At 46.1% G+C, this 15,218-nt stretch overlaps 1 protein-coding gene across 1 annotated transcript in view; it reads left to right on the top strand.

The window, feature by feature from the left end:
* The first annotated feature begins 5,915 nt into the window (after positions 1 to 5,915).
* Positions 5,916 to 15,218, top strand: part of SSH1 (slingshot protein phosphatase 1) — an 18,868-nt gene continuing 9,565 nt past the window's right edge. The window contains exons 1-6 of the mRNA XM_009704951.1: positions 5,916 to 5,992; positions 8,747 to 8,850; positions 10,671 to 10,735; positions 11,528 to 11,649; positions 13,836 to 13,904; positions 14,341 to 14,406. Of these exons, the coding sequence (XP_009703253.1) occupies positions 8,766 to 8,850; positions 10,671 to 10,735; positions 11,528 to 11,649; positions 13,836 to 13,904; positions 14,341 to 14,406 (407 nt within the window). The 5' untranslated portion in view covers positions 5,916 to 5,992; positions 8,747 to 8,765. The remainder of the gene's footprint in view (positions 5,993 to 8,746; positions 8,851 to 10,670; positions 10,736 to 11,527; positions 11,650 to 13,835; positions 13,905 to 14,340; positions 14,407 to 15,218) is intronic.

Below are 15,218 nucleotides of genomic sequence, written 5' to 3'. Positions count from 1 at the left end.
GCAGCCACAGCTTCTCTGGGCAACCTCTGCCAGTGCCTCACCACCCTCACCGGGAAGAATTTCTTCCTCGTATCTCATCTAAATCTTCTCTCTTCCAGTTTAAAGCCATTGCCCCTTGTCCTATCACCCCATGCCTTTGTAAAAAGTCCCTCCCCAGCTTTCTTGTAGGCCCCCTTAGGTACTGGAAGGTCGCTCTAAGGTCTCCCTGGAGCCTTCTCTTCTCCAGGCTGAACAACCCCAACTCTCGACTTCCCTCAGACCACCAGGATGCTGCATGGCAGAGCATGCACTAGACTGGAAAACCATGTTCTTGGTAATGCTGGGACCTCTGTATACACCTATTGCGCTTCCCTGTGCTGGCTGCCGCTTTCCCTAGCCTTGCCCTTTGAGTTTGTGAGTCTAGGCAAGCGTGAGCTGCTCCCTGTAGCTGTATGGAGAAGCATTGCTCCGCAGGCTGGGCGGTCGTGGGGCTGCTGCAGAGGGCTGGGGTTGGTCCCCAGGCACACACTGGGGACGTGGATGCTGGGGGAGTCTCTGTAGGGTTAATACTCCTCTCCTAAGAGTGAGAGGAAGGTTTCTTTATAGCAGTTGAATGGGCAGTCGTGCAGGCTGAGGTTCGGAGTGGATCTGGCCCTGGCCTCCTGAGACAGTAGCTGTCACAAGAGTGACATCGTGTTTCAGCGGGAATCTCAGAAATGCTCGTTGCGATTCAAACTGTTAGTTCCAAGCACGTCGCATAGCTGGATGATGCTGTGATCAGCCTTGTGGCTTTTTGAACTCTGTGATTAATGGGACAAGCAAAAAGGATTTCTTTTTCCTTGTGAAACAATCTCTTATTTTATTTGGCTTTTCACTGTCCAAGTAATAGGGATTCCTAGAATTTTCTCTTTCCTGGCCGTTTGGGAGTTGTTCTGCTAACTTATTTTGCTCAAGTCTGCTGGAACAGGGAATGATCCTGCTAATTTGTTCGCTTCCCTCTTCCTGCCTTTTCTCTTGGATGGTTTATTCGAGCTGCTCCGGTGTTGCCTGCAGGCACAGCCCGGGTTGGAGCTGTGTGCCGTCCCAGCGTGGGTTATGCATGGCTGACCCGGTTCGGCTCTGTGCGGAGCTGGGGCGATCGCTTCTTGAGCCCAAAGCATCTCTCACCCGGTGCGCAGGAGTGGCTGGAGGCACATCATCAGCAGTCTATTTATGTTAGGAAATTAGCTTTTGTGGGCTTCATGATTGATTTCTTTTTTTTTTTTTCTTTTTCCTCTTTGTGCTCGAGGAGCATTTGTATCTGGCACTGTGAATGACCCACAGTGTCTCAAACCCTTCTTAGCATTCTTGCGCTGTGGATGTGGCCCACGCCTTTCAGCCGAACAATACATGCTCAGACTCCCCTTTTTGTTACTGCGCTGCTAAAAACACGAGAGCGAAGCCCGCCGGCTCTTCCTGCCTGCCTGACCGTCTCACTGTCCTTTGAAATAGATGGGGAGATGTTTGCCCCTGCGGGGAGGCATTACAAGACCCCCCCCACTCCTCAGCAGGGGCTCCTGCCTGGCCTGCTTCCAGGCAACTTTTTGCTGTTGCGTGATGGTGCCCCGGTTGCATCTGAGGAAGGGGAGATGTTCTCTGTGTGTCTGAAGGAACGTCAGACCTTCACAGCTTACATTTTGGGTTTCTTCTTGGAGTGACTTGTCTTCAGCTCAGGAAATCTGAGAATGATGACTTTTTATAGCTAATCAAAGCCACAAGCCTAACATAGCCATGAGTATGGAAAGAGCTTTCCTGCCTCACGCTTTGGATGATAAAATAGTATTTCAGAAGACAAATGTTTCCAAAAGTTGCCCTGAAGGTAGCTGCAGAGACTTCAGTGGAGGTAGAGCATCTCAATCCCAGTGATTCTGGCAGCTCTTGCCAGCTTTAGCAGGTGTGTTGGGCACCTGCGGTTCTGATCACAGGTCAGTTTATCAGCATTTCACAAAGTCTACGCATAGATGCAATAGCACTTTGTTTTAAAACAGCATTGCACGTGTTGAAACTGGGTCTTTCCTGGTCCTGCTGCCTGGGAGCTCTCTGCTTGTCCCTCTGCATGGCAGCCTGCTCCGTGTTGAGTTAAGCAGGGATGGTTGTGGTGATAGTCTCAGCTATATTTGTAGAGGTAATTCCTTTATGTTTCATTTAATCTTTCTGTGGCCCTGAACTCTGCATGACTGGTGTGTGACACAGAGCAAAGGCCACTTGGAAACACACAAAGTACTTTTTAAAAAAGCATGAGCAATGACTTGCTGCTGCTGTTAAAGCACCCATTTCTGTTTCTCAGGTTGTACGGTAGCACGTGAGGAGGTAACTTTGAAGTTCATTTTTTCCCTGGCACTGTTTCGTGTGGCTCAGACCCCTTCGGAAGGCCCCTTTCTTGGTCAGGAAGTGTTATCTGATGTGCCTTCTATCAAGCCAAAACAAGCAGTCAGTACGCTTTAATTGTCGGCTTGGCTTGGGAAGCCGGGGCCGTGCAGCTGCTGCCTTGCCTTCCTGCTATTTCTTCTCCCCGCATCTTCCTTTCGGCTTGATGTTCTCGTTTCCATTGTAGTTTACGTTGCTATTTCGGTATGGCTGCGCGATGGCCCTCTGGCTTGCTCCGGCAGTGCCCTGTCTTAAAATCCACCCTCCGGCACGTTGAAGGTCTGGCCGGGCTGCAGGAGCATCCGAGGGGACTGGCTCGGTCCCCGAGCTGCGGCACAGATGTGCACGGGGGATGCCCCTCTCCAGGGCTGCGTTTTGTGTTCTTGCTTAATTGCCCTGGGATGGCTGGGCTTTTTCCAGACTGAGCAGAAAACAGCTGAGAAGAAAAGGAGGGGAAAAAAAAAATCAGTTCTCTTCCTTCTTATCAAAGGGGCTATGGAAAAGGGAAGTTTAATTTTGTGGAGCTCGGGAGACCTGTTTTTTCCTCACCTTATCAGTTTGGAAACATTTTGAGCAGAAGATGCCATAAAACTCAAGGAACCAGGAGGTGCTACCATGTTCATGCCTTTGTAAAACTGCGACCAATTTTGAGAGAAGCTAATATTGCCCTTTTTTTCTTTTTTTTTTTTTTTTTAATCTCCCCTGAAACACAGACCTGGTTGCAGGAGGGCAGGTCCTCTGGGCACGGGGAGAGATCTGCATGCAGTGGGTCAGAAGGGCAGGACAAGCATCCCTGCACCTAACCACGGCGTTGATGGATGCTGGGGCAAAGGGATGTTCCTGCTCCAACGCCGCCGTCAGATGAGCCCAGAGGCCATCGCTGTCCCCCGAGTGCTCTGGCTCAGCCCTGCTGGATAGATGACATTCTGTGCCCCTGCACCACATGTATGTTTTGTTCCATTAATGAGGGAGAAATTAAGAAACTTAATTTGACAGAGATTTAGTGCCTGGAGAGCATGATGGTGGCCCTGTGCCTGGGCAAGGCTTCATTGCAGAGCTTTTCTGGAACACAGAGGTCTGTGCCCGAGCCGCACAAGCACGCATCAGGTCAAGAATGTGAGAGTTGCTCAAGATAAAAGGTTAAATAGAAACAAGGAAAGCTTCAGGTGGAAGCAGGTATCTTAAAAGGACATGTGGAATATCTCTCTTTGGGAGAGGAGGATATCAGTTCAATGTAACGGCCAGGCAGAGGTGAGCTCTGAACGTTACCTGAAGCAAGCTTGTGAGACCCATCAGGTGCATGTGCCTCGGTCTTTTGGGGGTGCTGGGCTGCTCTTGAGGCACGGCTGTGCGAGGAGCAGCTCCCTTCTCTGCTCCCTGAGCTCCCTGCCCTCGGACCTGCCTCTTGCTGGAGCACGAGGCTCTCCGTATCCCCAAGGAACATGCAAAGCCAAGCCAGGCAGAGTGGAAGTTTGCTCGTTTGCTACATGAACTCAGCACTAAAATATGCCCTGAGACTAGAGCTGTAAGCAAGCAGATCTGAACAGCACTTGGACTAAATGCGTTTGTTACTGATCACAACCAAGAAACCCAAAGATAACAAGTTTATTATGGCTCCAGAAGTACTGAGGGTTATTGGAGGTGTGGTGATAAGCCAGGGTTCTTGGGCATCCCGTGCACCGAGCGATCCTGTGGCAGTTCTGAGAGCAGCAGGGATACCCGACCAGACACAGACTCTGATGTTTCTGTGTTCTGCCTCTTTTAGCTAGATACTATTTTTAATTCTTAGACTAGCAAGAGACTACTGAATCAACCTCAGGCTTGGCTGTGTCTTCCAAGGGAAAGTGCTTTTCTCTCTACTAACTTCTGTGTATGGATATTTATTTTGAGATGAGTTATGTAGCTGTAAGATATATTAATAGAGTGTTTTCTTGTATCCTGCAAGATGATTACGTCTTATGTGAGATTTCCCATTAAAACGGGGAACTCCAATACCCGAGGCACACAAGGTTTCTTACTGGGATACATCACAGCCTGAGCCACAACGGCAAAGCAAGCTGCTTAGGGAAAATTGTTCTGGTACTGGCAGCTGGCTTCCAGCTTGCTCTGTCTGTCCAGTAACACGAGCAGCTCTGTCTCTTGTTCTGAAATCCAGTGTTTTTAACAGATTGCTTATTGGCATTTGTGGATCCGAGCAGCGGCATTTCATAATAATTAAAAGGCACTGCCTATTGTCGTCTTAAGCAACTTGAAATGTAATTGATGTGTGTTGCAGCCACGCTCTTCTGGAGCTTTCTCAAAGGGGAAGAAATATTTCCTTTTCAAGTTGAGCAGCGCGGAGCCAAGGGATGGAGCAAGGGACAGTGAAGCAAGAGATGCTGGAGCCTTCTCTCAGCGGTGCTGTGGCCATTAAGCACCCGCTCCTTGCCAGCCCCTGGGTGCCATCCCTCTGGGTGCAGAAGTGCCCCTGCGTTATGGACAGCAAAGCACCGTAGCTATCTGTACCCTCCTGTTGACACTCTTGGCATTGCCCAGATGCTTGTAAACATAGGTTTTTACCTCTGTTACGGGGTTAGTGCCGTTAGTTTGGTAAGCCGAGGTTATGGAGTGGAAGGAGGACTGGGCTGCAGCTGTACTGGAGCACCAGGGTCCTGGGGCTGTGACAAAACTAGTGGGCTCTGCGTTTATTTGAGAGCCTGACATGACTCCTGTAAAGTAGCTGTGCTGGTCAGGATTCCTGGAAGGGCATCCAGGGAATGGGTGGTTTCTGTTGTGCATGCCAGTCGGGCTGGGTGAAAATTGAACAGAAAGCTGCTTCTCCCCCTGGTTAGGCTAGCGAAACGCGAGTGTGTCATTATGGTTTATGCCTAGAGAAAGAATTAGCCAGGGGTCTGTAAGACACAAGTCTCCAGTGATTATAGCCAGCTGCTAACAAATAAATACCAAGCCACCTGAAAGACTTTCTTGTTCAGTAGTAGCTCAGTAACTCACGAGTCACTCTGAAAATCAAACCGTGGCAGCTGTACAGTAAGTGGAGAAGCATTTTAATTTGACAGCTAATGCCTTTGTCACATCTATATTCCAGCGGTGGCATGCAGCGTTTTAATTGTAAAGAAGTGAACAGGCGTTAGTCGATATGATGCTTTTTATCTAGTCCTGTCCCAGGGAATACGGACTTTGTACAGCAACAGGCTGCTTCGCTTTGTGGTTGCCTTCGGAGCATGCGGGAGGAAGCAAACAAACAAACAAGGCTGGAGGAGGGAAATGATTAGACGAGCCTCAGCTGGTTTTTTCCCCCTCTTGAATGGCCCTCTTTCATCAGGATATGTTAGGACAAGTGCTTTTTCAAGCCAGGATATCAGTGGAAGACACAGTGTTCTGTAAAAGTCATCCAGTTCCTGGGTAGCATCAACAGACGCGATTTCTCTGCTCCGCACAGAATATACGGTCAACCTTTTCTTTTCCTTCTTTTCTTTTTTAATGGGTTTAGAAGCGAAAGGATGTGAGTTTTACAGCTAGTTATGAATCTTTTCGAATTTACTGACTTCTGTCTGACTCTTGGGCCAGCACAATGCTTCTGCTGTTCAAAGAAAACCAGTCCAAATTAGTATGTATAAGCCACTCGTTTTTATGCTGCTAACAAATGCTGCTTACTAGGGCATTTATCACTGCTGCCGAGGGTCAAAAGTTGGGGATGTTCTTTAACGATAGGATTTTTCTGTTCTTTAGGAGATCTTTTAAAACGACTGGAGTTTTAGTTGTTTACTGGAACTGCAAGATTTAAAAGGGATTTTTTAAACCGTGTTGGAGTATTGTGCCTTGCCTTTTTCTTACTTTTATTTTGTTAGCTGTCTTTTAGGGCGGTTGTATGAAGTGACTGAGAGCAAAGAGTGTTCCTAGAGCGGAGATGAGGGACGGTGTTGGGTAATGTTGCTTTAAAATAGGAGTTTTTTGCAAAGAGGCGCTTGAATGCGTTACCTCTGTATGGCACCGTGCTGGTCGTATGGAAATGGGAGCGTATGTGGAAATGGGGGAGCGCGGGTAGTGGTGGGGAGGTACGGGCAGTCCGACTCACGGCACGCTGCGCCGTGTAAAGGTAGCGTACGGTTTAGGAAACAAACATTGAAATTAAAAAAGAAGCCTTGCTCTCAACAGGTTCTTTGACTTTGCTTTCCGATTCATTTCCACGCAGATGAATACACGGTGACAAAAATTTTGCTATGTGGGCTGTCCTTTTCCTGCAATTGCTTTCTGCTCCTGCAGCGCAGGTTTCTCGTTTGCCTGCAACTGGGAATATTCTGCTTTATTGTGAAAGATTTCCTGACTGCAGAGAGGAGACCATCAGGCGAGATGAACTGTCAGAGCAGGAGTTACCGATGCCTTTGGGAAGGAACTCGTGTCTCTTCTGAGGTTTTTCTTCTGCTGTAGAAATCCCAGTCAGTACTTTATTAGGGATAAAAGAATATCCTTTGGGATATTTTTTCCACTTTCCCAAAGAAATACTTCCCGAAGTTCTTGGGACAGGAATACTGTGAATTATCTCCTCGTGCATTATCTAACCATTCCCTTCCTCTTGCTGAAAAAACAGATGAGTGTGCGTGAAGCTGGTATCTAGCTGAATATCCTATACATTGTGTTGGTGTCACTGCTTTTGTGTAACTTCTGGCCTTTTTTTAATGCTTTCCTTTGAAATCTGGTGTGCAAAGGAAACAAGACTCTTCCTGGCTCACTTACGGAATGAACCAAATTCCCCTTTGCAGAAATTCTTGCCTTTGGCGTGTGTGCCAGGCAGAGCAGGGCCGGTGTTTCGGATCACAAGCAAACTCTGCGCGGCTCCTGTTCAGACACAACTTGCTAGCGAAGTGAGTGGTGAGTGCTGGAATATTGTGGGAGCGTAAATGGAGAAAAGCTTGTTTTAATTAGAGTGCAGTTGTCCTGCTGGCGTTTTATTGATCTGATGTATGACTCGTGGAGCCTGGAACTTAGGCAAAAATTTTAGTTCACTTTTTAAAAGCAGCTGAAATCTGAAATTTAAACTTGATCCAGATTTTTTTTCTGGGTATTTTGCACCTTGAAGAATCAGTTGAAAAATGAGGAAGCTTTGCTTGGAAACCTTTGCTGGGAGCTTCTCCCTCAGAGAAGAGAAAAGCTGAGCTTGCAGCGAAAGCTGAAAAGACATTAAATTTGTGTCTATCTTCGCAAAAACACCAAGGTAGAATGGAGCATTAGTGCTCACTTCTGCCCAAAGGCAAAGACCCCAGATAAAGTACAGGAGAGATGACGGCTGGGAATAGTAACTCCTGTGGGATCATTTTCTGTAGCATAAGTGACTCCCGTGTAGCACAATCTCATAATGGAGCAGTTATATTTAGTAGATAGCAGACAGTAATTAATGATGATCTATGTTTGGAAGTGTAGGACGGCAGAAAATTGGGCTTTGTAACAAGGAATGTCTCTTGTGATGTTTTGAGCGGTGTAGGAAATGCAGCGTAAGCAGTTACTGTGGCAACTAAAAGGTAGCTTAGTAGATGTTGATTTTCAGCCTTGTGGGAAATGCCAACTTTACCGCTTAGGTCCAAGTCTGTTTCTAAAAGGTTCATGAGTGCATTATGGTAATATGTAATTAGGCTTGTGCTGGTGCTTACTGTAACTGCTGATTTTGTTCAGGCTTCTCTTTAGTTGTGTTCTGGGGCCCGCGTGTCATTTGACTCTGTGGAAATATCATTATGTGTTTGCACATACTGTGACCTGCCGCCTTATCAGTAGTATTTTCCAGGGCAGCTGTATCTAGCCAGAGCAAAGCAAAATCTTTGCTATTGTGTCAGTTGTTTTTTCCCCCTGAGGTTTCAGTGCAGTTTCCTTTCTCTTGTGATGTGCGGGTTTTGTCTGCCCTCCCTTCCTCTTTAAATCTACAGACAGTTTATGGTTGCATGTTCTTGTTTTTGCATTCCAAAGAAAGCTCAAGAACTGGAATTAGTAGGAACTGATTGACTCGGAACCTGATCTTTAGTCATTTTACAGGTCTAAACCTGTAAAAAGTCCTACCCTCTACTGTTCTTAAGTTACAGAATTTGACAATCAAATGATAAAGTAATTTCCAACCCATGACAGCTCATGCAAGTATCTCCTGCAATGGCCAAGTAATAAAATGTTGGTGGAAGATGACACGTGAATAATCCATGAATAATCCTGGAGCCATGCCATGCAAGTGGCAGGATCGAACTTTGGGAACAGTTTCTAATGGCAAAATCCTACTACGTTTTAGTGAGGGGAAGCCCTTCCTTCCCTGGGCGCACAGACCTGAGCACGCATTTTGCTGATATTTCCTTTCAGTTGACTTCCTCTGTCATTTGTTTTCCAGCCTAAGCGAGAGCTTTTTCATGGTGAAAGGCGCAGCCCTTTTCTTACAACAAGGAAACAGCTCCCAGGGCCAGCGAAGTCTCCAGCATCCTCACAAACATGCAGGTAGTGGATTCAATCACCTACTGAAATTCTTTTTGCCTCTTGCTTTGCTGCTCATCCCGTCCATGCGTACAGGCTAATAGCCCGCCTGGGTGGGTGGATGATTCCTCTAATTGTCGCAGTGATCCTTGTACAACCTGCTGAGGAAAACCAGGTTTGTCAGCCCACTTGATTCAAATGGGAACGTATGATTATTGAGTCTTTGTTTAAACCTTTGTCGTTATCTCAGAACTGTAACTGGAGTAGGAATTTATTCTCTGCAGACATTATGGCATTCAGCATGGCATTCTTTAGGCAGGGAAGCCTGCTGAGCCAGAAGGTCTGTGCTGAATATGTATCCCTGTTTTCCGCAGCCGCAGATGAAGAGATGTCGCTGGTGCTTCAGTGATTTGATCTTTGCCTTCCCCTTTGGCCTGTGGGGAGGAAAATTGGATGGGCTGAGTCACAGGGCTGTAGCACCTCTTCTGTAGTTATTGAGGTTCTGATTCAGCATGGTGGGGACATTTCTCCGAGTGTTCTGTCAGCCTCCAATAATCTGAAGCTTGGGGCTTTCAGTCCAGCTGACAGCATTTGTTCTTTCAAAACTACCTGTTGCTGGTTTTGTTTGATGTTGCTTGTAAGAGTGAGGAACATTTTAACAGGATTTGGGGCTCTGGATAGACGTATGTTTCTTAGGTCCTTATATCCCCTTTCCTGGTTTCAGGAAAATCCCCTTTTCAGTTAACTCATCACAATCTGGCCTGTAAGAGTTGATCATGGTTTAAGAATAGACTGTCCTTCTTCCCCCAGTTCCCTCCAGTGTACCAAACTGGTGGGAAGAAGCGGTAGGGAGCTGTATGGTGAACGTACATAAGGACTGCTAAGCCGATAGGGGGGCTCAGGAAAGTGGATTCTACAGACCCAGTGTTTTTATGCCTTCTGTCTTTGACAGTTTTGGAATAAGTGATTACTGGGAAAGAAGAAATAAGATCATCGGGGCATTTTGAGAGCAGGAGCATGTGGGAAAGGCACAGTGTGGTACTGTGTGTCTGCTGCTTAGTAAACACTCCGAGCACAAAGAGGGTGTTTGAATGCCAAGCTTGGCTTTGGGTCTCTTTCATTGTCAGCAATTTTATATGCCCAGCAAACATCCTACGGAAGGAATTTTATCTTGTATGGAAAGTTATGAGTGCATTACCAAGTTATTAGATGTGAACTTGTTTTGTTTTCTTGTAGATTCCTTGTTCCTCTTGCTTGCTTTCACCAAACAAATGTACCCACCGCTGTAGAGCCTAAGGGACTTGTTGCATGAGCAGCACTTTGTTTGAGACAGAAGGGATCCATCGCCCAAACCGGGCCACTCCTACAGCCCTTCCTCCTCAGAAGTTTCTCGTGTTCAGATACGCCCTCCATAAGGCCAGTGGGGCTGATCCCACGATGCTATATGTGTTTCACAAGTCCCAAGCTTTTCTGTTCTCCTTTGTTCCTTTTTTTTTTTAATCAGAGTTGTTCCTCCTGCCTCTTCCTCCCTTGTCCTCAGTGCCTGTATTTTTGTGTCTTCTCTAAGATGCTGTAACAGGAAAAGTATCATCATTTTTTCTAGTCGCAGGTGGTCTCGATATATTTGGTAGCTTCCAAATACCGTAAGGTCGAGTTCTCACACAGCCAGATAACGCTCATCCAAGAAGCTCACTTCTGTTAGTATTGTCTGGGACAGCAAAGTTAGTTGGCCTCCCTTAAATGGTATTTTTTTAACTGAGAAACTTCCAGTTTCATTAAAGGTCAAGACTCTGCCCATTCTTAGTGCAACAAGTGAGACACCCTTTCTGATTATTTCTCTGCAGGTGATTTGCCCCAGCACCTCCAGGTGATGATCAACCTCCTTCGCTGTGAGGATAGGATCAAACTGGTAAGAAAAGATGCGTTTTTCTGCTCTCCTTTCTGTTGGACGCATTTGAAACAGACCTGTAGAGGTTCATGAAAAGCATTGGCAAATCCTAGGTTTCGGAGTCAGCTTAACTCTGTGCTGGTTGCCAGCCCTACTGTGTTTTCCTGTCCGTTCCTTTTGCCCTGGTCCTTACATCCAGGTGATGAGTTGGGTCAGGAGACTGATCTGTCTGAAGTGTGTTTGTTTTCTTAGATTTAATTTTCTAGTCAGGTGGCAAACACTAGTACAGGAGAAGAGACAAGGACCTTGCTGATGCTGGTGGAGACTCTTAAGTCAGTCTTGAAATTGCATCTGCATGGGGCTGGGCTTTCTTCTAAAGAAATCTGTAGAGGCTATAAAAGTCACTGCAGAAAAATCTATGTGAGTTATCCCCTCCAGCATGGCTAACATATTTCAGTGAAGGCTTGTGAGTGGAAGAATCCTCTGAGCCTGCCTCTGTTTTCAGTTCAGTGCATGACCAATGTTTTTACCAACTTTCTAGTTGAATCTCTTTAGAACAAATCTTCAGGTTACATTTTGTAGTATTTCTCCAAACTGGGTCAGATGATCTAGGCTAATCTTCTCCCCACCCGATGCCAAGTCAAAGTGGCAACTAGCCTTGCTGGAAGATGGACCGTCTCTCCCTATGTCTTTCATACTGCAGCTAAATAAAGCTTTTGAGCGCAATTACACCTTAAAAAGAAAAAATTTGGCAGCAATGGAAGTAATAATTGTCCAAAAGCTAGTTTGCAGAGCTTGATGACCTTTTTCTAGGCTGTCCGTTTGGAAAGTGTATGGACAGACCGAGTCCGGTACATGGTGGTTGTATACAGCAGCGGACGACAGGACACAGAAGAAAATATTCTGCTGGGTGTGGATTTCTCCAGCAAGGAGAGGTATGTCTAAGGCAAGGCTGGGCTTGGAAGTCAGGCAGACTGGGTTCTCTGGAAAGCCTGTCAACGCCAAACTGTCCCCAAGCAGTTGTATCTGCAAATTCTAGCAAGAGAAAGGACATGTGTTGAGTTTTCTGACCAGTTATGAGAGTGAGAGGGTGATTTTTTGTTCCAGAAAGTTTTCAGTCTCTTTGGAATCTCAGGGCTGTCTGGGCAGTTGTAGGCAAAGCATTCATATGTAATCCATCTGTAGGGCCGCAGCATCTACCTCATCTGTGGTAGTTTGCTCTCTGCTCACTACAAAATGCTCTTGCAGACACATTTGCAAAATGGAACTTACTCTGTCCACCAGACTTCAAGTCTGTTCATGGTGTGATGCAATGGAGCTGGTTTTTGGGGAGGTAGCTTAGTTGCCAAATAACATCAAAAAACAATACTGCAAAAGTACCTCCAAAATCAACAAACAAATGTGTCAGTAATGAGCTGTTGCTTTTGTCTAACTGATAAGAGCACATAATATTTTGAAAGGCAAATAAAATATTTTGTTACCGCAGACCCTCTCACATTATTCCAGTTCTAGGTGAGTAAATCAAGGCAGAAAAGCTCTTGGCTCGGAGAGACAGGGCTGATTTGGCAGAGCTGGAGTTAGACGTCAGAGCTTCCAGACTGTTATTTCTGTTCTCTGATGTAGCAGGCTGCCATGTTGTGCTGGTGCGGCCAGTGTGACTTTTGTTTTCTTTTTGGAAAACCTTAGTGGTTGTTTCCATTGCTATAAGCGGAAGGGGGGAGCTTTTGCCCTGCAGTGAGACCTATAGGGAAACTCCTAGCTGTGCCTTCCTAATAAGATTATTGTCATTGACTTTGATGCCGCCCTTTATATCTGCTGTTAAATTACTGCCATTAGTGTTTCGGAAGAAACTCTAAAGTAGCATTTCCTGATGACACACTTAGTGTGCAACAGCAGTGGATGTTTGCTATGTCATCCTCAAATCTGAAACAACTTTGCCATAATTTGCTCCTGGTGATTATTGATGTGAGACAAGAGGAAAGATGGAAAAGTTACAATAAATCCATCCTAACTGTAAGGTTATCTGCCATTTCAGTTACTGCCTGCCCTGAAAGCCAAAGTTTTTGTTAATTAAGGGTAAGTTGCATGCATAAAGAAGTCGGTTGGCATTAGCCACTTCATTGAGTGACTCCGTGGCTCTGTGTTGGGGCTGAAATGTCACTGCTAAGCTGTAAGTGTTCTGACTGCTGACAGTTTGACTAGTCGGGCCCTTTTGTGGGTTTTAGTCCTTTTACATGTGTTTAATAAAAAACATTTTTTTCTCGCAAAGCTCTGAAGTGCAAGTTGTCCACATGTGTGTTCAAACTGGCCTGTTAAGTCCTTTGATCCACTGTAGAAAGCGGCTGAAGGCTTAGAAAAGAAAGGAAAAAAAAAAAAACAAAACCCTTGAGTTCTTTGCTAACTGGCTGTTGCTGTATGCATCCCAATTTCCTTTAAAACTTTTACTATCTCAGTAACTTCATTATTTACTAATTGAAAGTTACTGGCCCTCCATTATAGTACAGTTTTCTTGCCAGATTGCATCTCTGAAATGAAAGAGTTCTTTCAGGTTAGGTAAACTCGTAAAATCCGTTTTTGTCTCTTCTACTGGCCAGAGTGATGAAGTGAAAATCGAACCTGCAGTCCTTTGAAAGGCCCCTTGGGTCCCCTTTGGAAAGGGCAGGTGGCTGCTCTGCCACCTACCAAGGCTGGCTTTCTGCCTCGCTCCAGTGAGCTGAATCTCTGCAGCCAGATCGCTGAGATGCACTTTTATGTCCTGTTAGGGAACAGCCTTCCACTGAGCTTATGAGGGTGAGACAGCAGGAAAGAGGACGGGACAGATACTGCAGTGCTTTCTGGCAGGCTCTGGAGGGGGAGAGAAGAGCTCGTAATCTTGATTCTTGCTTGTGTGAGGTTTCTCCAGCCATGTGGAGCAATCGGCATGCTAATATCAGAGTAGACCTTTAGACTTCAGGTGCCAGTCTCCTTGTGTGTTAGGCATTTGATGGCCTAAAATGTTACTAGGAATTACTAGAGTGAGACTTGAGTATTTTAAAAATTAAAGAGTATTAATAATTGAGGATACTGGCGTGACCGCATTGTGGCCTATATTTAACATCCTGTATAACAATCTCTCTTCCAGTAAAAGCTGCACTATAGGAATGGTTCTGCGTCTGTGGAGTGATACTAAAATCCATCTTGATGGTGATGGGTAAGAAACCACATTAAAAGGATAAATGTGAATGTCCTTCCCTACTTGGGGGCTGCTCTAGGAGAGATTCTCCGTCACCTTGCAAATGAAGTTCCAATTTTGGATTCATGGATGCAGTCCTCTTATTCAGACAGTGAGTTTTTGTCTTGCTGCCCTCAAAGTGCTCGGTGGAACCTGTGATAGCCAGTGAATGTTCTCTGAAATCCCACTCGAGGGGTGGAACTCCCGTTCCTGGCCACCTACGCCGGGAAGGGTGTCCGCTTGCCATTCTTACTTGGGAGGATGTTGCAAAATCGGTGATATAAATTCTCATCCCCGATTCTTTTTGCCTGTGAGTGCCCCTATAGCTGCCTGGCAGTAGCTGTTTGTAGAGTGCAGCTTGTGATGCAGAGAAGAGCAGTTTCTGATTGTTTTGGTTTTTTCCTCTCTCTGTTAGTGGCTTCAGCGTGAGCACTGCAGGAAGAATGCACATCTTCAAGCCAGTGTCGGTGCAAGCCATGTGGTATGTGTGTTAATTAGCTTTATTGAGAAAGAGACTGTCATTTCTGTGAATAAATTAAAAACAAAATAAGCAAACTGCATTTTAACATTCTCCATAATTGGCATTTAGTGAACTGCAGCAGAGATGCTGCCTTCTCTGCGTCAGCAGGTAGCAGTACTGTAAAGGGACTGTGAGAATACCGATTTGAAAACAGGATCTTCTGCCTCTCTTCAGAGCAGCTGTGTGCCCTTCAATATAAGGGAAGTGGCACTAGTGAGATGAATAAATACGAAAGATCAACTTGAATTCATCAGGCTGCAAACCCAGTCTTTCCTCTCTCTGCATATTTTTTCTAACCGGCTGAAGGAGGAGTCTCGGGACCCGTTGCCAATCTGATGGCATTCCCCGTGTTCTGCCTTGTTACTGGGGCCAGCCTGGGGTTCTGCCACATGGAAACTTTCCGTGCCGCCCCGGGTGCTTGTTCACCTTTCAGCTCCTGTCACTCCTCCCGTGTGCAGGGATTCCAGAACACTGAGGCAGAGGTGGCTGAATCAGCAGCAGCTGTGCCAGCAAATTCCTCTTTGAAGAGGCTGCTACCCAGCCCTGCACAGAACAAATGGATCTCTTTTGGTCTGGGCAGTTTTCTGGCTCCTGTTGGAGCCTCGAGAGATCCCTGTCCTCACAGCATCTGATAGCGAAAAGATACAGATGTAGAGAAGGATGTCGTGCTAGGGATGATTTGGTACAGAAACGAACGAAACTCTTGTTCCTGTCATTTTTGAACTCGGCCCCTCCTGTTGGCAATCTTAGATGTGGTTAATGTATTCAGTGCA

Source organism: Cariama cristata, unplaced genomic scaffold, assembly GCF_000690535.1.
Source record: "Cariama cristata isolate BGI_N322 unplaced genomic scaffold, ASM69053v1 scaffold26457, whole genome shotgun sequence".
NCBI classification, from domain to species: Eukaryota; Metazoa; Chordata; class Aves; order Cariamiformes; family Cariamidae; genus Cariama; species Cariama cristata.
Note: the sequence above shows the minus strand (reverse complement) of the source record. Positions and strands in the feature narration are given on the sequence as shown.